The sequence below is a fragment of the Engystomops pustulosus genome, chromosome 1 (genome assembly GCF_040894005.1).
Source record: "Engystomops pustulosus chromosome 1, aEngPut4.maternal, whole genome shotgun sequence".
NCBI classification, from domain to species: domain Eukaryota; kingdom Metazoa; phylum Chordata; class Amphibia; order Anura; family Leptodactylidae; genus Engystomops; species Engystomops pustulosus.
In genome coordinates, this window is record NC_092411.1 from 115,299,597 (window position 1) to 115,326,225 (window position 26,629).

Below are 26,629 nucleotides of genomic sequence, written 5' to 3' on the forward strand. Positions count from 1 at the left end.
GCCTGCTCAGTGCACATGACAGGAGGTGTGGAGGGGTGAGGGAGCTGCATGAGTTTGGGGAAGTGGAGAATGACCGAGGCACTGACACAGGCTGCCGCAGCCCCTCTCCCCGGTGCTCTCCACATGCTGCTGGCAGGGAGCAAAGCAAAAATTTATGTGCATTAAATTGATTTAAACCGATCCTACCTCTTACCAAATAAAAGGTCGGATCCTGTATCTGGTGTGCTGGCAGTCGGCGATATTGATAAGGGGGCCGCCGACACACCCCCAGCACGCCCCTGCCAGTGGTCACATTGTAGGAGAAGCCGGCATCTCTCCGCGGTGCGGCTCCGCCGCACTAACAGTGGCTGCAGCCTGGCTAACTCACATTGCCGGCCTGGCAGCGATGCGATGCTGCCAACTTCTCCTACAAGTCCCCGCTGGCAGGGGCATGCTGGGGATGTGTCGGCCGGTCCCCTTATGAATACCACCGACTGCCAGCACACCAGATACAGGATCCGACCTCTTATTCGGTAAGATGTCAGATCGGTTTAAATCAATTTAATGCACATAATTGAAAAAAAAAATGGCTAGGGAGAAAGGGGCTGAGGGGAGCATTATGGGGGGCACATTTTGTGGGTGGCTTTTCAGGGGTGACAGGTGCTCTTTAAGTAATAGGAAAAGTGCAGAACAGTAGTACAAGTAACACAGAGAGGCTTTTCAGGCTAGGTGTTGTGTTTAGTAGCTTGGTGAGCAACATTAATTAATACTATTTTTTTTTTAATACAGAACTGAAGAAATGTTTTTGCAGCTTAAGGAAATGAATGAGAAAGTGTTCTACATAAAGGACTCCCTGATTTCTCTGGACAGCCAGCTGGGACACTTGCAAGACCTTTCAGCCTTGACAGTAGACACATTAAAAGTGATCTCAGCAGTGGACACATTACATGTAGAGGAGGCTCTTATAAAGGACCAGAAAACCTTGTCATGTAAGAAGATACCTCATAGTTGGAGTAATGTCACATATTCTGAGAACAACAGACAATATAATTATTACAGCATGCCCCCTTCATTGCTGAGGACATTGGCAAGGAGCCAGTGGCCTTCAGAATGCCATGATCCTTCCAGGCCAACATGTTCTCCTCCTTTAACGGATAGCAAAACAAAAGAGTCTGGAGAAGAAAGTGACAATCTCACATCAGGGGCATCATCTGAGAGCAAGTCTGCTTCACATTATGGAAATTTTTTGCTTGTTCCTTCTAGTCCTGTTGGAATGTCTAACTGTAATGAACCTGTTTTGGACTTCTCTGTTCCTAAAGTTATTTATAGTGATGAAACTGATTTCAAAGATGATGAAACAAAAAGAACCCCATATACCTCTCCAGTCGACCCAAATACCTGTGATCTCGGGGATTCGGAGCATGATGATACACATTTTGCAATCAAAGATGAACCAAAATATCCAGAAATAATTGTAGACCAACATTGTGTGGACCATGTTAGTGAAAAATCTCTTGATTGCTCTCTTGGTTTTGTAAACTGGGGATTTTCAGAAGAAGGGGAAGTTGGAGTATTTCATGGTGACAGGAATCAAAGGCTATGTATTCACCCCAATCACTGTGAAGACTGCCAATGTTTATATAGCTTTCATCAAAGTATCCTTGTCAAGGACACAAACATTCACTCTCCTAACACTGAAAAGGATATACCAACCAATGACCAACAGAGCTCTTCTTTCTGGGTCAGCCCTCTTAATATGAACTGGAATTTCTGCAAATCCAGTTTGAAAGGTCAAAAAGATAAGAAAGATGGGAAGACAAGTACAATAAAAGGTATATAGCTGAACAAAATTAAAAACTGTGATCTCCTTAAAGGAAACCTGTCAGTTAAACTAACCCACACTAACTTAACATATCTTTTAAAGGAAACCTACCATTTGATTTGGTGCATTGTGAACCAAACATACCTTGAGAATGCTGTAGCTACACTGATGCAGGATCATATCTTGGTTAATTCCTGAGTTCAGTGGTTTTGCTGAAAAAACTATTATAACATTCAGGACCTTGGGAAAGCTGTGTGAGGTTGACTGCCTACATAAACACAATACACACAGAGCTTTTCATTTTCAAGACATGACTTATCAGCCTGAGCTGGATCACTTATACACAGCAGCTGGGGGATGGTGGAGCAATGGATTATTCTGCCTTCAGGTTCAACCCAGTGATTACATCATCCTGTGCAGCAGTGAATAACTAATGTGCTAGAAGAAGAGCTGAACAAGCCATGGAAGTGAGACAGCTTCATTATCATAATTTTATAATTGTTTTATCAGCATAACCACTCACCTCAGGTATTTACCAAGATATGATCCTGCATCAGTGCAGCTACAGCATTCTCAAGGTATGTTTGCTTCATAATGCATCAAATCAAATGGTATTAGGATTCCTTTAAAACTGCTATTATACATCAGTATAACTACCCCAGTATTGTTCATCCCAATGCTTGTAAAGTTCATTTGTGAAGTTGACTCGCCATCTATGCAGATGACCACATCCTTTCCTTTGAGCGGAGTTCAGCATTTTCAAGTTTTTTCAGTTCAGCCGTAAAACCAGCTTCCTGATTTACAAGTGGGATCCCTCCTCCTCAACTGAGTGTGACTTGGCTCAGCTACCTTGTCCACCCTACCTTTGGAATGAGAGATATGTTGGCTGTGTCACTCACTGAGAAATCAGCTCCCTCATTTCTCCCTCTTTAGGGAGTTACACAAAGCCAACATCTCTCTCACTCCTGAGGAAGGTGAGAATGAGGTAGCTGAGCCAACTCGGCATGTGCAACATCGCCCATCGGGGCCTAGCCTTTCTCATGGCCTTGATGAAGCCAGGACCAGAATACCAGAGTAGCTGGCTGTTGTGGCCTTGGGCATGCTATGGTCACGGTGCTTGGTATATGGGAATAGAGGCCTTGTCCAGAGTCTGGCAGTCTCCAGCAGGTGGTGTGTGCAAGAAAATGGTGGGAGAGGCTGATGGAATAGGTTTCTCCCTGGGGCCACCCCGATGTGTAGATATGTATCCCTGATGATGGAGGATGGGGAGCCCTTGAACAGCTGAACAGCCTAATCCAGAGATCACATGGAGGCACGTTGGTGAAAACTGATCTGAGTCACTGCCTGGGGCACTACAGCCTGGGAAGATGTCAGAGACTCTGGTCAGAAGTCCTTTCCAGACTGATCCTAGTGCAGGGGCTCCTCAGAATCAGGAATCCAGGTGACTCCGGCATCAACAGTGCCCCCAAGGCTCTTCCTAGAGGTTAATTTCTATCCCTTCCCTGGTCTTTGGTTGTGGAACTGCTCCAGGAGATCAGGTCGCTTGACAGAGTGGCTGGGGATAAACACTTCTGGCCCTGTATAGTCCTCTTAGTGAACCCGAAGCCTCTTCGCTTATCAAAGGACCGTACCTGTCCCGTGGTATGGTCTATTTGTATCCAGACACCCTTCGCGGACCAACCTGCCACAAGGCGCTGAGCCTCTCGCTCTCTAATTTCACTGCATTTGGAATTTTTTTCCTGCTTCCCAGTACACGGAATAGAATCTTACATACCACCATTTTGAAGTGTAATTTGTTATGAAGAAAATAAGCCATAACACTGGGATGCGGCAGGAAGGGGTTAAAGGATATCTACCACTCAGGTAGATGCCCACAATATGACCTGGCGCTAATTAGCATTATTTAATTTTTTTTTTTTTCGTGTTATGTGGTTGTGTCAGGCATAATCAATATATAATCTGAAGTGCAGGAATAACAGCCAACAAGTTTGTGTATTTAGTTTAAATTGGGTCTACCCCAGTGGTAGTTTTCCTTTAAACTTCATTACTGCTGCTCAGTAGTGATATGGTATGAGTGAAGATATTAATGCTTACTTTTAAATTTCTTTAAGAGTTTGCCAAATATCCTGAATTTAATCAAGTTGCATGGGCCAAAGAAAAAATACGGAACACTTTCAGAAGATCAAAGAAAAAACAGACTCAACAGCTTCAAGTACCTGTAAGTGCAAAAAATGGCTGATAATACTTACCACGTTAGCAAGGTTATTTGGGTCCTGTATGCTTTTGCAAGAAGGCACTTGTGTATAAACCCACAAAGTAGTAATAGAGAATGAGAACGGATGGGAAATTCTCAGAAGCATGTGACTATGTATATCCTACCGCCTATGACCTCAAAGTGGTTGTCTGAATAAGTCAGTTGCTGTCCAAATTACCTATAAGAAGGGCGTAATGATATGATAGAGGATATAACCTTCTTCATCAATCCCTTGAGATGTGACCTGACTTTAGGTAAGTATGTTTAGGTTAATTTAATGGTTTATTTCCTTTATAGTCCTCTTCACCAGTATTCCGGCACTTGTCTTCTTTGGGGATCGCTGTAAAAAAAGAAAAAGATAGGAAAGAGCCTGAAGCATAGGGGTGCAATTTCCGGCGCTCTGGGCTCTTAATTAATCACTGCCACGTGACGTCACCTCCCTCTTCATCAGGGGAAAGCGAGGCATCTATTGCAACGGAGGTGTGAATTCATCAACAACGTCCCTGCGCTCCGAGCGGCTTTTTATAAGTTTTTTTTTCCAATGATCCTGGTGTGTCAAGATTAAAGAAGACAAGCGCCACAATCCTGGAGAAGAGGACTATGGGCAAGTATGTTTTAGGTTAATTTAGTTTAAAGGAAATCAACCATTAATATTAAAGAATATTTACATCAGTTACGTCCGTCTCTCATAAAAGACAGGATTCCTATACCTTGCCCCATTCATGAGGGTTGATTACCTAATTTCTTACCTGCAACATTTTGAACTTTTTTATCTCGCCCTATTGTGTGAAGTGTATGGATGCTCTTTATAATGAATAAAGCATTGTGAAGACAAATTCTTCTAAAAGTTTCAAATTCTGACATTTATTTCTCTTCGTTTCTGCTTTTAGGTTTAGTAACAAGTTAAAAAAAAAACATTTACAGTTTCTAGTGACTGAGAAATCTTATACTGCATACTTCTTGGTTTTCTGTTCATATTACATAAGCGAATGTTTATAGTGTATGTTAGCCAATCTGCAGGATTAGGAAACCCATATTGTAATCTGTACATGGCAGAAATGGCCGGTTACATCACTCCTACGCCAGGTTTAAATTGACCTGATGACCTGATGCTAATGCCAGATAAAATGTTCTTCAGCACAAGTAAGATATCCTCTGTCTAGCCTTATTTATGACTGTTCCCTCTTGCAGGTGATTACTGTGGATAGTTGTTCCCAGAGCACCCAGATGAGCTCCGATTCAGCAGAATGCGGCAGTCTTCAGAATGAAGAGGAAGAACATAGCAAGAACAGGCTCTCAGTATCCAGTTTTAATCAACTAAGTAAGTGGCCACCTGCTGCTAACATAACAATATGATCCTTTCCTAATATACATTAATCTCTTCAAGTAGAAGAGATAGCAAAGTCTCTTACTTGTTCTCAATGTACTTCTGCAAACATAGTTGCTTCAAAACAACAAGATTAAGGTATATGGAAGTAAAAGTGGAGCAGAACAAGAAGAGAACCTGAACTGACCAATCAGCAGCAGCGACACTATTGTCCATGGGATGTGTCTATATTGCAGATATAGCGGTTGCATGAGTCAAGAAAATCATGGCTCTTCTTGTCCATAAACTTGTGCTTCTTTGGTGGCCAAATGTGGTGCTGTTTTGGCATTAAAGAAGTCACATTTTTCTCAGACAACTAAGTTGGTTGTAGTTGAACTACAGTGAAATTACCTGGTTACTTGAACTATTGAATCGCAAGAATCTACCCTGGTATTAATGTAAACTGGCCATCGAATGCATGGATTCAAACCTTCTCCACTGTCTTGAGAAGGTGATATAACATTAATATAAGAAAAAGAAAAACCTCACAAGTTTATGTAACATTGTTTATGTCTGGTGAGCCTGGCCCTTGAAATACACATTTAGTACACTAACACTAAAATAACACATTCTAGAGATCATTCTATTCATTACATAGCAGATTTGATTGAGAACTATAAAAACCAAAAATGCTGATGAAAATCAAAATTAACCAATTAACAACTTGGTCCTTTTTAGTTTTTTCACTTCCTTTTTTCACTCCCCACTTCAAAAAGAGTAACAAATTGCACTTCATAGTGACTGTATGTAATATTTCATGCCGTGTACTGGGAAGCGGGAAAAAAAATCCAAATGCAGTGAAAATGGTGAAAAAACGCATTTGCGGCATTTTCTTGTGGGCTTGAATTTTACAGCTTTCACTGTGTGCCCCAAATGACATGTCTACTTTATTCTTTGGGTCAGCGCGAACGTGGGGATAACAAATTTGTATAGGTTTTTTAATGTTTTCATAAATTTACAAAAATTAAAACCTCCTGTACAATTTTTTTTTAAATTTTGCCATCTACTGGCACCAATAACGTTTGCATACTTTGGTGTACGGAACTGTGGATGGTGTAATTTTTTGCAACTTTTGATGGCGTTTTCATTGCTATAATTTTTAGGACTGTGCAATCTTTTGATCACTTTTTATTGATTATTTTTAATAATAATGGGTAAAACGCAGTGAAAAACCGTTATTATATATTATATTTTGATAGATCGGGCATTTTTGGACACGGCGATACCTAATGTGTTTATGAATTTTACTGTTTATATTTATATAAGTTCTAGGGAAAGGGGGGTGATTTGAATTTTTAGGTTTTTTTTATTATAATTTTTTTTTTTTAATTTTTACTTTTACCATTTTTCAGACTCCCTAGGGTAGTTCAACCCTAGGTTGTCTGATCAATCCTATCATTTACTGCCATACTACAGTATGGCAGTATATGGGAATTTTCCTCCTCATTCATTACAATGTGCTGATAGCACATAGTAATGAATGAGTTAAAATGAAGTAGCGATGATCCGCCCATGCGCCGCCGTCTTTTTGAAGCCGCCGACACCATTGCCAGCGTCGATCGTCGGGAAAACACCTGCAATCGGTGTTATCACCAATCGCGGGTGTTACCGGTTAGCTTATGCTGCAATATGCAACAAAGACTTATCGGCTATGGCGAGAGCTCGGCCCGCAAGCCCTCTCCATGCATCGGGACCCGGCTTGCGCCATACAAGTACGGCGCAAGTCGGGAAGAGATTAATAACCCCTAAATGTCTGGATTTGGTATTTATTACTAAACATAGAATTAAAACATCTAATTTCAGGTTCAAAGTCCTCAAGGGATGTGGCTAGGTTGTGTGTGTGTGTGTGTGTGTGTGTGTGTGTGTGTGTGTGCACAACACAACACATGTCTGCACAACCTCCCCACAATGCCTGGGCATTTTCATCATGAGATGCTGAATGTTCTTCCTTGGGATCTCCTCCCAGACCTGGATTTAACCGCCAGTCAACTCCTGGACAGCCTGTGGTGCAACATGGCATTGGAGGATGGGACAAGACATTGGGGCAGATTTATCAAGCAGTCTGAAAGTCAGAATATTTCCAGTTGCCCATGGCAACCAATCACAGCTCAGCTTTCATTTCACCAGTGCTCATGAATATTTTAAAGGGGATCTGTGATTGGTTGCCATGGGCAACTGGAAATATTCTGACTTTCAGACTGCTTCATAAATCTGCCCCATTATGTCCCAGATGTGCTTGATAGGATTCCAGTCTGGGAAATGGGCAGGCCAGTCAATAGCATCAAAGACTGCATTATGCAGGAACTGCTGACACACTTCAACACATGTAGCCAAGCATTGTCATTCATTAGAAGGTACCCAGAGCCCAATGGATTTCCATACGGTCTCACAATGGATTTGATTGGCAGTACCTCTGGCTAGAAGTTTGGGGGGGGGGCATCAAAAGAAGTGCCTCCCGTCACACCGACACTATTATTGATTGAACACATGTTTAATTATAGACTTAACAAAAGTGTGAAACAACTGTACATATGCCTTATATGCCTCTAGGTTCTTCAAAGTAGCCACCTTTTTGCTTTGATTACTGCTTTGCACACTCTTGGCATTCTCTTGATGAGCTTCAAGGGGTAGTCACCTGAAATGGTCTTCCAACAGTCTTGAAGGAATTAAAGCACTTGTTGGCCATTTTGCCTTCACTCTGCGCTCCAGCTCACCCCATACCATCTCGATTGGGTTCAGGTCTGGTGACTGTGGAGGCCAGGTCATCTAGCACACCATCACTCTCCTACTTGGTTAAATAGCCCTAACACAGCCTGGAGGTGTGTTTGGGGTCATTGTCCTGTTGAAAAATAAATGATTGTCCAACTAAACGCAAACTGGAAGGAATAGCATGCCGCTGCTAGATGCTGTGGTAACCATGCTGGTTCAGTATACCTTCAATTTTGAATAAATCCCCAACAGTATCACCAGCAAAGCACCCCCACACCATCACACCTCCTCCTCCATGCTTTACAGTGGGAACCATGCATGAAGAGACTGTGTCGCACAATGACACGGTGGTTGGACCCAAAGATCTCAAATTTGGACTCATCAGACCAAAGCACAGATTTCTGCTGGTCTAATGGCCATTCCTTGTGTTCTTTAGCCCAAACAAGTCTCTTCTACTTGTTGCCTGTCCTTAGCAGTGGTTTCCTAGCAGATATTTTACCATGAAGGCTGCTGCACACAGTCTCCTCTTAACAGTTGTTGTAGAGATGTGTCTGCTGCTAGAACTCTGTGTGGCAGTGTCCATTGGTCTGTAATCTGAGCTGCTGTTAACCTGCAATTTCTGAGGCTTGATCTTCCTTTCCTCAGGTGCTCCTCATGCAAGTCAGTTTCTTTGTAGCGCTTGATGGTTTTTGCAACTTCACTTGGGGACACTTTCAAAGTTTTCCCAATTTTTCTGACTGATTGACCTTCATTTCTTAAAGTAATGATGGCCACTTGTTTTTCTTTACTTAGCTGCGTTGTTCTGGCCATAATACAAATTCTAACAGTAGGACTATTAGCTGTGTATCCACCTGACATCTGCATAACACAACTGATGGCCCCAACCCCATTTATAAGGCAAGAAATCCCACTTTTTAAACCTGACAAGGTGCACCTGTAATGTGAAAACCTTTTCAGGTGACTACCTTTTGAAGCTCATTAAGAGAATGCCAAGGAAGTGCAAAGCAGTAATCAAAGCAAAAGGTGGCTACTTTGAAGAACCTAGAATATAAGGCATATTTGCAGTTGTTTCCCGCTTTTTTTGTTAAGTATATAATTCCACATGTGTTAATTCATAGTTTTGATGCATTCAGTGTGTACAATTTTTATAGAAAATAAAGAAAACTCTTTGGACACACCTACACTCATTCCAAGAATTTTCAGTATTTTCTATTAAAAAATTCAAACTTTTGGTCATTACTATATACTGGATAGATGTAGTTTTTGATGTCCTTTTCATTAGTGCATACATTTCAAGGAAATGTAACCAGGTAGCCCACACCATTTTGGTCAACACACATTTATAGATGCATGGTCATAGTGCTATTTTTTATGCGACTTAATAACCAGAGAGCTCATTAAAGGGATATTATGTGCAGCTATAACAATTATTACATCAGTGTGCCTATTCAACTGTCAGTCATTTAGTATGACACGTAGAAACAATAGTGACCGCACACCATGTAGGGGTGGTGCTCAATGTAGGATTCTCAGTCCTTCCATAATCCACATAGAAAACATGGCACACACCAAACTGGATTTCTTTGAGTTTTTTATTTTTAGTGAATATTTCACACAGTGGAGCCTTCACCGTAAAAAAATGAACATAGATTATGTATTACTATACAGATCAGAAGTAATTTACAACGTTTCGGTCATCTCGACCTTTGTCAAGTATGATCTGGCCTGAAATAAAAGGATATGGGTTAGGTTGAGGCTGGATCACCAATATAGTGAACAATAATAATATATACACTATTTACAAAATATCTAAAAAAAAAGCTAAGCCATAAGCTAAGATGATAGAAGGTAATAGTTGATATAAAGGGTCAGATTATATCTAAAGGTGAATACTGACACACTGATGTTAGATATGTATCCAAGAACCTAATGATCATATCATGCAGAAAATCCCAATACAGCATGTAGTAGATATGCAGCGTTAGAGGATAGGAGTGCAGAGGAGGTAATGAGGAGTAGCGTGGTATGGTTCAATGGGTGATACTTACAATGTCTGCAGTAGTAGGTAGGAGAAAGGTGAGGCCACATGTGAGCTGGGCCGGGTCCCGGCTATAAATAATATTTGGCACGTCAGGTGGATAGATGGGCGCATGACCGGAAGTGAGGTAGAAGGTAGTCATGGTAATGTGACGCTCTGTGTAAGCAGGTTGCGTGCGACACATCGCGGCACCGGAGGTGGAATGTGTCGCGATGTGTCGCAGTCAGGCGCATATCGCTATCAATAGGAAAAAGTAAAGGAGGCGGCATATGATTGGAGACGATGTATAAGAATGTAAAGGGAATGATGTAGTGTGCAGGGAATTATGGGGTAGTAAGTATCTGGAAAAGAGGTAGCTATAATGATGAATATATAATTGGAAAACATTTTTTTTGTAGATTAAGAGATGGAGATAAAGAGTAAAAATAAAAATAAAAAATTGGATAACAAGAGCATGACTTAGGAGAAAAAGAGAAAAAGAAAAGCTATAGTCAGGGATATGATATGTCAAAACTATCATGGTATACAATCACAGTCTATGTAGTGGTTATCACTATGTGTAGTTTTTTACCATCACCGGAAGTATGTTGAGAAAACACGATACTGGTTCTATGAGGTTATTTTTTCTGAAAAAGAAGGAAATGATATAAGTTTAGAGGAGGCAAAAAAATATCTAATAACACAATACAACTACAGAATACTCATTATGTCAATAATTAAAGGTGCGGTCGTAAGCTCTATTGAGTCCAAGAGGTTCAATGTTTTGCAAGGTATGGATCCAATATGCTTCACGATTGCGTAGTAACGCTATCCTGTTGCCACCTTTTTTCGGGGGGTTTCCACCTGTTCGATAATCTGATAGCGGAGTTGCGAGGGATGATGCCGGTGGCTGATGAAATGTGCTGGGACTGGTAATAATGTCTGATTTGTCCGTATGGTGGACTTGTGTTTACTTATCCTTTTCACTGGAGTTGTGGTTTCTCCCACATATAAAAGTCCACACGGGCATTTCAGAAGATATACGACAAAGCGAGAGTTGCATGTAAAGTATCCCTGAATTGGGTAGCGTTGACCAGTCCTGGGATGGCAAAAGTATTCACCGCGAATGACCGCAGAACACTGACTGCAGTCCAGGCAAGGGAATGTCCCCTTTTTTGGGGTGGCAAGGAATGTTTGTTGGGATTTTTTAGAGAGACTACCAATGTCGGCACGTACTAAAGTGTCCCTCAGGCTTCTGGTTCGTTTGTGGCAGATGAGGGGGGGGGGGGGAGTTGGAACTCCTGGATGTTAGGGTAGGCCTGTTTGAGAAGAGGCCAGTGCTTATTGATAGTCCTAGGAGGGGTGACGTAGGATGGTAATGATGAATAAAGGGAATGCGTTTGGGTTTGTTTTCGGGTCTGGTATCTTTTTGTTTAGGTAGTGTTTTTTCTGTGTCTTTGAGGATATTCGGCGGATATCCTCTTTTTTGAAATTTGGCTGACATTTCGGTCAGTTTCTCTATCTTTTTTTGGGGATCAGTGACTATTCTGTGAACTCTATTAAACTGTGAAATGGGGAGTGATTTCTTTGTTTGTGACGGATGTGAGCTCTGAAAGTGCAGCAGTGTGTTACGGTCGGTTGGTTTCACGTAGAGGTCGATGGAAATTTTGCTTTGTGGACCTTGGATTACCAGGGTGTCCAAAAAGTTCATTTGATGTGTATCATGGTGTAGGGTAAATTGTAGTTCAGGTGTGATGGAGTTGAGATAGTTGTGGAAACTCAATAGGGAGTCCAGTGGGCCCCTCCATACGCAGAACACATCGTCGATATATCGACGCCAGTATATTGAGAATTGTTGGAAGAGTTCGTTGTTGTAAATGTGTTCATCTTCAAAGCATTTGAAGCATATATGTGTTGGCGTATGGAGGGGCCACATTGGACCCCATTGCTGTTCCTTGAATCTGTAAATAGAACTGGTCACCAAAAAGAAAGAAATTGTTGCGAAGAATTATGTGTAAGAACTCAAGGATGAGTTCTTTTTCATGTCCCGTGACTTGGTTGAGGTCTAAAAGTTTTCTGACTGCCTCTATGCCCTTGTTGTGGATGATGGATGTATATAAACTGCACACATCCCAGGTGACTAGAATTGAGGGTTGTGGAAGGGGAGATAGGTTTTTAATGGAGTCAAGAAATTCAGAGGTGTCTAGTAGGAAAGATGGAGTTTTTTTTAACCAGGGGAGTAAGTATTTTTTCAAGATAGATGGCCAGGGGTGCCAGAATTGAGTTGGTGGAGGCTATGATAGGTCTCCTTGGGGGCTTGTCAATTCTTTTATGAATTTTGGGGAGGGTGTAAAAGACCAGAGTGATAGGATGGTGGTTGGTAAGAAACTGAGCTGTCTTGGAGTCTATTGTGCCTAATGATAGGTATTTGGAAATGGTGTTATGGATCGAATTGGCTATCTGAGGTGTAGGGTCCCTGGGAAGTGGTTGGTATGTGGTGGAATCACTTAATTGGGATTGTATCTCGCTAACATAGTCTGTTTTGTTCATAACCACTATGGCACCCCCTTTATCTGCTGGTTTGATCGTAAGGTTCTTCGCATCTTGTAGGTTGGCTAGAGCTTGTCTTTCTAGGGGACTAAGATTAGAGTGATGTTTGTATCTATTTTTTTTATTTTTTTTAATGTCTTCTGTTAGTTTACATACATCGTTGTTAACTAGAGAGATGTAGGTCTCTACTGGATGTTGGTTGGATGGGGGGGGGGTATAGTTGCTTTTGTTGCGGAGTCCCAGTTTATCTATGGTAATGTTGGAGGTGTTGTCAGGAGCTTTGTTGATGTATGGTGTATTTGAGAAGTGAGTTTTAAGGCGTAGGGACCGAAAAAAACGGTGTAAGTCATCCTCTAAATGGAAGGTGTTTAATGAGGTTGTGGGACAGAAGCTAAGACCTTTACTCAGAACTGTCATCTCTGTAGGAGTTAATGTCTGTGAGGAGATGTTGACCACTTGGTCATTTAGTATGAGTCATTTAGATACTCATTTTCCCATCTTATTATCCATGTAGAGGTCTGTTTTCTTGTGGCTTTGGGCATGCATGAGTCTGTTACTAGATTCCTTTAATTAGGTTTAGGATTATAAATTGCATCCACCTTTCTCCATTTATTTGACAAGAAGCCTGAAAGTTGAGTTTCTTAACATCAACGTGCCACCAAAAGTATGTTTCTAGGTACTATTCCAAATATGGGTCATCTGAATTTACACTCCGCCTATAGCTTCTAAACTTGACTCCTCTTACTTAAAATATGATTTGTCTCTGATGATTTTCACATGACCTTGGCAGAGACTTTTTATCGGTAATCATTGAGATTTTACATAAGAGGGAACTCTAGAGAGAATATTTTCGCCCCTACCTGAAAAGGATCGTAGTTTAATGGGATACAATTGGATGAAAGGTACCCTTTTAAAGAATAGATCTATTATATAATAAGTAGTCTTTATCATTTGTATGTGTATATACACTCACCGGCCACTTTATTAGGTACACCATGCTAGTAACGGGTTGGACCCCCTTTTGCCTTCAGAACTGCCTCAATGCTGGAAGCATTCCTCAGAGATTTTGGTCCATATTGACATGATGGCATCACACAGTTGCCGCAGATTTGTCAGCTGCACATCCATGATGCGAATCACCCATTCCACCACATCCCAAAGATGCTCTATTGGATTGAGATCTGGTGACTGTGAAGGCCATTTGAGTACAGTGAACTCATTGTCATGTTCAAGAAACCAGTCTGAGATTATTCCAGCTTTATGACATGGCGCATTATCCTGCTGAAAGTAGCCATCAGATGTTGGGTACATTGTGGTCATAAAGGGATGGACATGGTCAGCAACAATACTCGGGTAGGCTGTGGCGTTGCAACGATGCTCAATTGGTACCAAGGGGCCCAAAGAGTGCCAAGAAAAAATTCCCCACACCATGACACCACCACCACCAGCCTGAACCGTTGATACAAGGCAGGATGGATCCATGCTTTCATGTTGTTGACGCCAAAATCTGACCCTACCATCCGAATGTCGCAGCAGAAATCGAGACTCATCAGACCAGGCAACGTTTTTCCAATCTTCTACTGTCCAATTTCGATGAGCTTGTGCAAATTGTAGCCTCAGTTTCCTGTTCTTAGCTGAAAGGAGTGGCACCCGGTGTGGTCTTCTGCTGCTGTAGCCCATCTGCCTCAAAGTTCGACGTACTGTGCGTTCAGAGATGCTCTTCTGCCTACCTTGGTTGTAACGGGTGGCGATTTGAGTCACTGTTGCCTTTCTATCAGCTCGAACCAGTCTGCCCATTCTCCTCTGACCTCTGGCATCAACAAGGCATTTCCGCCCACAGAACTGCCACTCACTGGATGTTTTTTCTTTTTCGGACCATTCTCTGTAAACCCTAGAGATGGTAGTGCGTGAAAATCCCAGTAGATCATCAGTTTCTGAAATACTCAGACCAGCCCTTCTGGCACCAACAACCATGCCACGTTCAAAGGCACTCAAATCACCTTTCTTCCCCATACTGATGCTCGGTTTGAACTGCAGGAGATTGTCTTGACCATGTCTACATGCCTAAATGCACTGAGTTGCCGCCATGTGATTGGCTGATTAGAAATTAAGTGTTAACGAGCAGTTGGACAGGTGTACCTAATAAAGTGGCCGGTGAGTGTATATCACATACCATCTCCAATTGGTAAAACAGTGCTGGCATAAACTATGCTTCTCATACAAACACCTGTGTGCCTTCATCTACGCACACGTAAAACCTTTCCTTTTCATTTTCTACCAGGATTGGAGCACATGTCATATGTTCGACAGCAACTTAAAGCGCAGGAAATTGGAAGAAATCTATTACAGACAAATGAATACTTGAGACATTCTCGAGAGGTAAGGAAATTTCAAGGAAATCCTTGAAGATGATCTTTTTAAAATGGTGATTTCACAAATATTGTCGTTACTGATTTTATAGATATTTTAATGCTTTCAAAACCTTAAGATTTATAGTAAAAGTATAATGTAGATACATATTTACTGAAAAAATTGTGTATTCTAAATATTTTGAAATGGATTATTCTTATGTGTCTTTGGTTTGTGTTTAATATTTAATAGGTTAAACATCCACAGTAGATTGGGTTGATGAATCTTTTAACATATTATGCAATAAATACTTAATACTGTTATTTTAATAGATAATTACGTGTTTGATTGCTTTTCTTCAACCTACGTAACAATTTCTGCTCTTTCGTTAGGAGCTGCATAATAGTACTGCTCAGCTGCAAAGGAGTTCATTGTAAGTACAGTCATCAAGACCAAATGAGTGACTTTGTTTCTTCTGTGAACAAAAGACTTCCATTTTCTACTAGTAATGTAGTATTTAGATTACCCACTTAAAGAGTATTATTCAGACGCACCTACACACAATGGTTTTAATAATGTACATCATATCACATACACTGGTTCAATGTGCTCACTACATTCACTCAATGACCAATGCATGAAATTGTGAGGTTATATAATAAGAATGGAAATGGCTTGCAGATATCAGATAAAAAGGACTGTCCACCACTTGGTACAAGGGGTCTTGTGCATGTTCATTTATCACAAACCCCTTTGTTTCTTTTTCAATACAGAACTTTCTAAATGACATATTCAAGACATTGTAAGATCTCTTGCAATTTCAAGGGTGCCAAATACTTGAGTGTAGATTTCTAGGATCTACATGATGTTTTCTAACTTGCCTGTAGACCATATTCATAGGACCTTAGATTCTACACCCTGAAGGTGTCTGCAGGCGCTTCTTGGTTTCTTATTCCTTGTTTATGGGAAGAAAACTCTTCCGGAAATAGAATCTTGTAATGACATGGGTCTTGAGTTTTCATAAACTGACAAACACCCAGAGGGCATTTTATATGCAGAAGTATATCATTGCTACTTCCAGGAATTTTGTGTTTTTGTTATAGTGCTACTTTCTATATGTCATGTTTTTTAAGTCTTCAAACTTTATATTCTCTTTCTTTTATCAGTTGAATATTATATCATCCGTGCTCACACATGCTGCTTAGTTTGATGTACTATTCCATACAAAATCATTCATAAAATAATGTATACTACATTTCATATTGTACATTTCCTAAAATGGCTCTTATGAGGCAAATATGACTGTCAAAACCCTCTTATGAACAACACCCTCAGTGTAAACCATCTGTTTGAATTACAGTACTAACAATGGTAAGGGGAGTGAAAAGGAAGGAAAGTTGAGGGTGAAAATAAAACGTTGTTGTTTTGAGTTTTATTTAAAATATATTCAATATCAGTGGTATTTTGATTTTATGTTTTATTCATGTGCATTAAGCACTATTATTCCACACTTTGTGTTTTTATTTGCCTATTATTTTATTTTTAGAGGTTTAAAGAGGGAGCATATCTTCTTACTGCTGCACCGTGGCATTTGCTCCACAACGGCACAGTGCCAATGCATTCAGCTACACAGTTTATAAATGGAGCACTTTTTCACTGTGCGTCCTTGTGGAGCAAGTGCAGCATTAGGAAGACAGCAGTAATCCTTTAATATCGTGGCACAATTATGCCAGTGACCACATATGTCAGGTGATTTCTAAGCACCCTGGTTGGGAAACTATACCAGTGTCACCAAATGCATCTTGTGACAGTCGTGGTTTCTAAGACAGACTCCCCCAGAATTAAGAGTGAACAATACAGTTGTGGCGTTGCGTAAGGGAAGTCTCATACAAAGAGACAAACACATCAGCTAGAGGAGCATATTGATCTTTAAACCTAGAACCTCTAAATTAAAGGCAAAACAAGTGGATTATTCAATTATTTCCCCTCCCACTTTACGCCATTTCTCATCCTGACATTGGCTCACCGCACAGGATACCTCTGTACGTACGTAGTTTGTGTACCTCCGCACCGCCTCGTTGAAATGTGCAGAGACTCGGCGCATTCACAGTTCACTGACGGGCGCATCGAGCAGCAAACTGCGCAAGTGCCAGGGTATACAGCCTACCCCGCAGGCGCGAGGTTTCCTGTGCGGTGAGTCGATGACATGATGAAAATTGGCATAAAGTGGGAGGGGAAATAATTGAATAATCAGCTCTGGGGGCTGAGCAGAAACTTATGCAAATGAGGAGGCGAGCGTTGAAATTTCAAATGCGGCATAACCCCAGGACTTTTGGCAGAGAGCCAGGTAAACTATGTAAGGGGATATTATGGAGACGAAGGGGAGCAGATCTGTCAATCTGGGTGTCACATTGTACTGTGCAAGGCCTATTCAGACCTGTCACTAGTAAAATTCTGACTTCTGGTGACAGGTACCCTTTAATGCACATGTATAAATCATACAGTCCTCAAAACACCACTGATTTTGAGAATATATTTTTATAAATCTCAATAAAGCCACATTTTATTTTCACTCTTCATTTTCCTTTTCTTTTCATCCCCCTTACCCTTGTTAGTATCATAAAATGGCTGACCCCATGGATTTCACAATAAGCCTAAGGCCTCAGGAACATGAGCTAGCTGCACAAACTGGGGCTAACTCATGTCTCCATAGCCTCCCATTGGGCACATTCCTCATGTGGTGAGACTTGGTGCATGCACCACATTTCAAGACATCAGGAACCTGCCTGTAATGAAAATGATAGGGCAGCTACTATTTCTGCTTGCCTTTACTGTGGGGGCAGTCATTGCCTGTGGACATCAGCAGGACATGTCATGCATCTCACTCCTACAGAGGACCCTACAAAATGTGTTATTGCAACCTTGGTTTATATTATCATTTGTGATGATCTGTAGAGCTAGGCACAAGTAAGAAAATTATACCTATAGTAAACATTAAGGACATGTTGGGTAAAATAATCTGTATCATTGAAATGCATTATTAAAATTTTCTTTCTGTTTTTTGGTATAGATTTCGAAATTCAGATTCTGTAAAAAGTAAGTTAATAATGTTGTTTTGAAAATTGGATTAAATTCCACCTCGTTTTACAAAAAAACCCTGGCAAATCTATTGACTTGAGTATAAGGTGGGAAATACAGACATTATATAATAAAATGTACAGTAACAGGCTCCTCTCATAAAAAATGGCTAGTAGCAGACTCCCCTTCATTAATAATGGGGGTCATTTACTAAGGGCCCGAATCGCGTTTTCCCGATGTGTTACCCGAATATTTCCGATTTGCGCCGAGTTTCCTTGAATTGCCCCGGGATTGTGGCGCACGGGTTTGGATTGTGTCGCGCGCGCACCAGCTTCCGTGCGCCACAAATAGGGGGCGTGGTTTTCGAGCAACCCGAATTATTCGGACAAGCCCCTGAATTTAAAAACCGAATTGTGTCGCATAAGGACCGCTTACCTTCACCTGGTCCAGCTCGGTGCATTCCGGCGCGATGAGTTTACTTTCAGCGCAGCAGCGCCACCTGGTGGACGGCGGAAGAACTACCTTATTAAATCCCGGCCGGACCCGAATCCAGAGCGGAGAAGCCGCCGCTGGAACGCGAATGGACCGGGTAAGTAAATGTGCCCCAATATGTCCAAAAGTAGACACTTCTCATTAATAAAATGTCTAGTAGCAGGCTCCTCTCATTAATAAAATGTTTAGTAGCAGTCTCATCTGATCAATAAAATGTTCAGTAGCATATTCCCTTCATTACTAAAATATCCATTAGCAGAATCCGCTCTTTCCTGGTATTTAATATTCCCTGCTGTGTACTGGGAAGCGGGAAAAAAATTCCGAATGCAGTGAAATTGGTAAAAACCGCATTTGTGCTGATAGCACTTCTTTGGAAGACCCTAGGCTGCCATGGCGACAGACCGCTGCTCCCCATGCGCCGCCATCTTTTTGAAGCCGGAAGACGTCTCTCAGCAGGAAAACACCCGCAATCGGTGCTGGCACCGATCGTGGGTGTTACCAGTAAGCCTTTGCTGCAATATGCCCGTAAGCCCTCTCCTAGCAACTGCATCGGGCATGTGATATAGTATTATGTCACATGTCGGCAAGTGGTTAATAAAATATCCAGTAGCAGACTCTCTTTAATACAATGTTCAGTAGCAGGCTCCCCTCAGTAATAAAATGTCCAGTAGCAGGCTCCCCTCATTAATAAAATGTCCAGAAGCGGGCTCCCCTCTTTAATAAAATGTCCAGTAGCAGACTAGTAAAAGCTAAGTGGGTAGTTAGAACAAAACAGACGATAATACACTACTGTAAAGAGATAGCAGAGGTTAATTCTAACCTAGACCCATATCGAATAAAACTATGCCAAGAGACCCAAAATCACCCTCACAAATATGAGTATAAAACACCACATAAGACTAGAACAAGAGGGATAAAGTACACATTACACTGTATTTTAGAAATAGATAACCTTTATTAATTACATCATATGATAAAACGTATATGCATAAAAGAATGGCTACAGGAGAGACACAAGATTGTACAGACCAGGTAACACAGTACACAGGTCAGTAATTCATTGTAAAGGGCAGTATAATAACATCCATAAAGGTATGCAACAGCGATATATAAAAACATCCAACTGACAGTTGTTCCACCCGGACAGAAGATATAAAATAACTTTGTAGTGTATATTGGACATACATAATGTACATCCGTGAGGCGGGTAACCTGTGGACCATAATTACCTCCCTAAAACTCCAGGTAATTATGGTCCACTGGTTATCCACCTCACAGAAGGATAACTCTGCATTTGGAATTTTTTCATCACTAAATTCAATTTGTTGCGCAGAAAACAAGCCCTCACACAGCTCTGTACATGGAAAAATAAAAGTTAGAGATTTTTGATGGTGGAGAGTGCAAAATGGAAATGAAAAAACAAAAAAGGGCCATGTCGTTAAACGGTTAAAAGATGAAATAAGGATTATAGGACACAGATTGCAGAAACGTGACCGTTTTGTTAAAAGCTTGTTTTTGGAGATTTGTTTTCTTACATATTTTAAAATTTGTTCTACTGAGAATAAATAAACTAATAATATAGTATAGGTGTCTCTGACAATGATGGAAAACATACAACCCAGAATTAATAAGGTTTCCAAGATGGAAGATTATACTTTAACTCTCCTTTTTCTTGCACAGATTGTTTTATCTTTATATATTTTTTCATATGGTTTAAATTTTCATTCTTTCTCTTTTAGAAGTAATAAGTAGTATATGATATGTAATGAAATTTTAAGAAAAGTCTTTCATCCATGATTACTAAATAAATAAAAAAATACTGAGGTGACATCATTACACCATAATGTTCAGGGACACTTGCGGCATCATAATAATTGTGCTCCTTTGCCAATGTTATTGAGATAATGGAATGATAGAGATGATAAAATTGATATGGAAAAGCTGATCTGAGCACTCTCTTAGCCCTGGAAATATTACATATTAATTTAGTGATGCTGACTGCACTGGGGCATTATTTCTGAAAATCAATACGTAAATTATCTGTCCATTACAATGTCTTTCATCCATTTTATTGCAGAAATGTCAGCTTCTTTAAAAGCCTCTCAGGACTTAAACAATCATTACTCAGGTGAGTCAAAGGAGAAAAGTAGTATAGCTAAAAATGTTCCTGTAGCCCCAAATAAAGTATCTACACCAGTCCTGCCCAACCATCACAATTTGCTGGTTAAACAGGACCTTCTACAAACATGAGCATGAGGTTTGCAATAGATTTACAGTATTATGTATTGTAGATATTGTGATGCCTGTGTTACAGTTTTGAAAATTCTCTAAAAGTCATGCTTCTATTTAATGCTTAACTCTTGAGTTAGTGCATGCCAGTCATGCGGGGGCATTGTACTAAAGTTATCCTGATTCATGTGTCCCTTTACTAAATTTGGTGCAGCCTTTTTATTTTTCTAGGTCATCTCGAAATGTATTTTATGTATAACATTGTATATTGTGCAGATTGTGAAATCCCCTCCTAACATATACTGTATGAGCTCTCACAGTATTTTACATTTTTTGAGAGCTGAACTGTAAATTAGATTGATACTCAATTTATAGTTATACTATGTTATTATTTTCTTTAATGATTTGGATGATCAGGGCATGATCAGTTACACCTAGAGACAAAATAAAAGAATGATGGAAATAATTAATAGAAAATTCACCAAACTACAGAATGTATATAAGAAAAATGTAAAAAAATAATTGTTATTAAAGCTTCAAGACAAAACCACACAAAAAACACATATGTTCAATAAAAAAACTCTTAATCCATAATACGACCAAGAGTCACCTAAACCATAGCTTAGCAAGTGAAGTAAAATGTATACATCATATACCCATCGTAATGCACATACTCATTCGAGCATACCAAAAGGTATAATGTGCCTGATAAAACCAGATTATTCAATATGAATTCAATCTGAAGATTCAGAGACACAGTGCAGAAAGGATAGAAAAACAGCCCTACACTCCAATGTCTCATGTAAAAAAATATTCTTTCTTTATTTCAATTCATATAACATCCGGCATGTTGCCACGTGCAAATATGAAGACATCCCTTTTATGGTAAAATTCCAAACAACACAAGCAAAAGAAGGAATTAGCAGTTCTGATCTCTTTAGTCCAATTAAAGAGCAAAGTTACAAAAAAGCAAAGTAGCAAATGCTCAATTCTAACTTTGATATATACAGGAAGTCCCTGGGTTACGTACAAGGTACGTTCTGTAGGTTTGTTCTTAAGTTGAATTGGTATGTTGGAACTGGGTATTTTATAATTGTAGCTCCAGACAAAATTTTTTGGCCTTTGTGACAATTGGAATTTTTAAAAAGTTGGGTTAAGAATTATGACAGGATTAACAATAAATTTGAATTGCAGATACCTTTGATAACTGTTACAGCAGATCTTTGTAGTCTAGGGCTGAAGTACAGTAGATTACCAACATCCAGTAGGGGACTGCCCATACCTGACATTGATCTCAGTCATACAGAGAACATACATGTCCGGTTCAATTAGAACATGCTTTATAGACGTGTCCCACATGTATGTGTGTGTAATATCCATGTGCTTGTGTAGTAACATCATTTTTTTTTTTTTTTTTTTTTACCACAAGTGACCTAAAAGGGAAAATGCCCATCAGGGATAATGCGTCAGTGAATTCACATCTGTTTAATATATTTAATATATTTTAATATAGTGAAATTAAGACCGAATACCCAAATAGGTCAATATGGGGGGTGCCCAAAGTTAATCAAACTCAATCCAGGGTCTAATGTACATATGATAAGAAGATGCTCACAAGGAGTGCTTTATTGCATCCAAATGAATTCTTTAATGACATATGAAAGAGTTTATTGTGCATATTTGTAATCTGAAGTCTATACAAGAGGAATATTTTAGCTTTATGAAAATAACAAATGTGCAATTTCTAAAAAATTTTTTTTCTATTATTTCAGCGGTGGAAAGAAATAACCTAATGAGGCTTGCACAGACTATACCTTTTACCCCGGTGCATCTGTTTGGTGAGCTCTAATTTTTCAACCTATTGCATTGATCAGTTTGCAGATACAATTTTTCTTTTTACTTCTTTCTTTATACTTCTTTTGGCCTCTGATATCTTGGTTTCCTAACGTTTCTTTTTATAAGAAGGTTTTGGAAATTAGCTATACAACAAATATCCCGGCTATTGTGCGATATAACGGAAACCTACATTTTAGATAATTTTTCATTTCTAATTTTAGAAATTCAACAACCCTTTCAATTTTTAATTTTAGCAGCCTCCAGATTTATCATGTGAATCCTAGTGTGGAATTTAAACACAAATTCACTCCAGTGCTTTAGTGGCACAGGAAAAAAAAGAAACTTGTTACCACTTTAATTTTCTTTAAATGTTTGGAGTAGATTTGTAACTTCTTAAATCTACTACCTTCCTAATCATTATAAACTGTTGGTAGCATGTTGTACAGAAATAAACTATGGTTTTAAATATGTCTTTGCTATTTGTGTCCTTTATGCAATGAGAAATTCTCATTTTGACTTGTATGCTAATGAGGAAGTTGTTGCACCAGGGTCGTGTCTCTAAATCACTGCTATTCCTTCCTGAACTACTAGCCTTGGTTAAATAAGCAGGAGATTTATCTTTTGGAGCTAATGGGGTAACACTGGAAGAAAAGGAAAGTTTTATGTAGGTGGGGATAGCAGCGCTCCTAATTCAGAGGACATGACCTTGGTGCACCAACTGCCTCCTTAGCATACATATTAAACTATCAATATCTTGGAATGGCATAACAGGATGAAATAATAATAATTATAGTCTATAATCACAGCACATTACACCATGACATGCTGCCAGCAGTTTATAATGCTTCAAGCTGTCTAAGCCACTGCAAAATACACCAAAAAGTGTTCCAAATACGCTAAAAAAAACAAGATACCTGCACAATGATAAATTTACTTTACCGTCCTATAAATGAGAAATAGAGTATTATAGTATATATTCAGTTTCAGTGTTTTAGTATACATCTTTATGCATCTGCTGCAGTATCATACTGTACTCTAAGTCTGTCTGTCTAAATCTCTCTGTTCACCTTCCTAGTCCAGGGGAATTAATATGCATTAATAATCTTACTGTATTTCCAGTTTCAAACTAAATAATAATCCTCACATCATATTTTCATCCATTGGTTCATTTTAAGTTTAAGAATATTTACTTTGTGCTGGTGTTTCAATAAAAATTCTTGAAGTTTATAGCAGAAAAAAATAGCTTTTAATCAACAAACCACTGCTGTCCACACAGACAACACTGTTCCAATAAAAAGACATTAACTATGTCCCTATTCTCCAAAGCCAAATGTGTCCTAAAGACATGTACAGAATATTATAGGTTATCTGTTGTGTTTTAATTCCTTATTAACCAGAGATGAATAAAGCTTCATAAAGTACCAAAATAAGTAGCTGTTTTTCAGATTTGAGGTATCAGGGTCATAACGCAATAAAGAGGGAACTTCCAGGATGAGAAAGTACAAAATATATATTTTATAATAGTGTAAACTCACAAACAGGACAAGGCAAGTGCAGAAGAAGTCAAAGGCACATGTTAAATATAAAGCCTGGACTCTTGACACACTGATGGCAACACCACAGAAGAAATGCTAGCACAGGCTTCCAGTATCCGTTGTTCCAGATGCTTGTATCTTTACAGCATTGACAATTTCCTTCAGATGACCCCAAAGATAAAAGCCTAGGGAGGTCGGATCGGGAGACCTTGGTTGCCATTCAACTGGCCCATGACAACCAATCCACTTTCCAGGGAACTGTTCCTGTAGGGTTTCCTTGGACCAATCTGAAGGCAAATGTGTATGCTGTGAAGATACAGGATTTGCAACATCTAAAACAACAGATACTGGAAGTCTGTGTTAGCATTTCTTCTGCGCCGTTCCTATCAGTGTGTCAAGAGTCGGAGAGAATTGACAATCCAACACATGTGTAGCACTTTGAAAACATATTTATGAGTGGTCATAAACTTGTAAATAACTTGTGAAAGAATAAAGCTATATTAACCCCTTAACTATCTGCGCCGTAGCTCTACGGCGCAGAGGTATAAGGGATGTATGAAGAGGGCTCACGGGCTGAGTCCTCTTCATACAGAGGTGGGGGTTGTTGCATATTGCAGCAAACCCCCACCGCTAATAACTGCAGTCGGTGCTTGCACCGATTGCGGCTATTAACCTTTTCAACGCCGCCGGCAAAGTCGCCGACGGCGTTTAAAAGACGGCGGCGCATGGGCGCGCCATCTTTATTACGATCGGTTGCCATGGTAGCCTCGGGTCTTCGTTTGACCCAAGACTATCTGGCATCTGCAGATTCGTTACAATGAGCCAGTGGCTCATTGTAATGAATGTGCTGCAAAAATGCCATATATTGCAATACAGAAGTATTGCAGTATATGGTAGGAACGATCTGACTATCTAGGGTTAATGTACCCTAGATGGTCTAAAAAATAGTGAAAAAAAAAAAGTTTAAAAAATAAAAAAAATTAATAAAATATTAAAAGTTCAAATCACCCCTCTTTCCCTAGAACGGATATAAAACATAATAAACAGTAAAAATCACAAACATATTAGATATCACCGCGTCCCAAAATTCCAGATCTATCAAAATATAAAAACGGTTACTGGCGGCGGTGACCTCCGAGGCGGGAAATGGCGCACAAATGTCCGAAATGCGACTTTTACACCTTTTTACATAACATAAAAAATGAAATAAAAAATGATCAAAATGCTGCACAGACCTCAAAATGGTAGCAATGAAAACGTCGCCTCATTTTGCAAAAAATTACCCCTCACACATCTCCGTGCTCCAAAGTATGAAAAAGTTATTAGCGTCAGAAGATGGCAAAAAAATTTTTTTTCTTTTTTGTACACATTCGTTTAATTTTTGAAAATGTATTAAAACACAATAAAACCTATATAAATTTGGTATCACCGCGATCGCACCGAACCAAAGAATAAAGTATGGCATGTTATTTGGAGCGAAGAGTGAAAGTCGTAAAAACTGAGCCCACAAGAACGTAACGTTTTTTTTTCAATTTTTCCACATTTGGAATTTTTTTTCAGCTTCGCAGTACACGACATGTTAAAATAAATAACATCACGGGAAAGTAAAATTTGTTACGCACAAAATAAGCCCTCACACAGGTTTGTACACGTAAAAATGAAAAAGTTATGGATTTTTGAAGTTGGAGAGCGAGAAATGCGCCGAAAAACCCTCCGTCCTTAAGGGGTTAAAACCACACCATTGTTTTCTTGTGGAAATTTCAATAAGTTTGATGTGTTACATAAATCTCTTCCTATTGAACAAAAAACTTGTAAAGTTTCCCCCTTCCCACATACTAATGTCTCACAAACAGGAAGTTGATATCACCAACCATTCCCATTATTTTTACGTGTATCCATATAAATGGCCCACCCTGTAGAGTGAATAAAGTACACATGCATACAAAGAGACAATGACATACAAAACCTATTTCAAGGGGTAACATCTGTCTGTTAGGCTACATTCACACAAATGTATGGGGGACGTATATACGGCGTATATATGTCCCCCATACACTTCTATGGCCTCACGGCGCCGGACGGGAGTGGTAAGGTGCAGTACACGTGCGGAATCGTACCGTTCCATAGCCTGTAGAAAGATAGGACATGCGCTGTGTATTCCTATGGAGGTGGGCTGCACTCATCCCCTACTACTCTCCCCGGCACCGATGTATGCCCGCCGTACTATGGTACGGAGGGGATACATCATGTGAATGTAGCCTTACTTTGTATTCCTCTGTGCTGCCCTTGTCCTGTTTGTGGGTTTACCTTCTCCTATTCTATGTGTTGTTACATTTTAATGGTGCCTCAATAAATCATATATTTTTTTACTTTTTGATTTCTAAATGAGAGGTATTGTCAATGAACTACAGTA

General features: G+C 39.8%; 1 protein-coding gene across 1 annotated transcript in view; it reads left to right on the forward strand.

Moving 5' to 3' along the window:
* The window catches only part of TRPM6 (transient receptor potential cation channel subfamily M member 6), a 127,695-nt gene that overhangs the window by 82,634 nt on the left and 18,432 nt on the right, over positions 1-26,629 (forward strand). The window contains exons 26-33 of the mRNA XM_072150941.1: positions 769-1,811; positions 3,913-4,019; positions 5,247-5,376; positions 14,979-15,076; positions 15,439-15,479; positions 18,117-18,142; positions 20,694-20,744; positions 22,618-22,683. Coding sequence (XP_072007042.1) covers positions 769-1,811; positions 3,913-4,019; positions 5,247-5,376; positions 14,979-15,076; positions 15,439-15,479; positions 18,117-18,142; positions 20,694-20,744; positions 22,618-22,683 — 1,562 coding nt within the window. The remainder of the gene's footprint in view (positions 1-768; positions 1,812-3,912; positions 4,020-5,246; positions 5,377-14,978; positions 15,077-15,438; positions 15,480-18,116; positions 18,143-20,693; positions 20,745-22,617; positions 22,684-26,629) is intronic.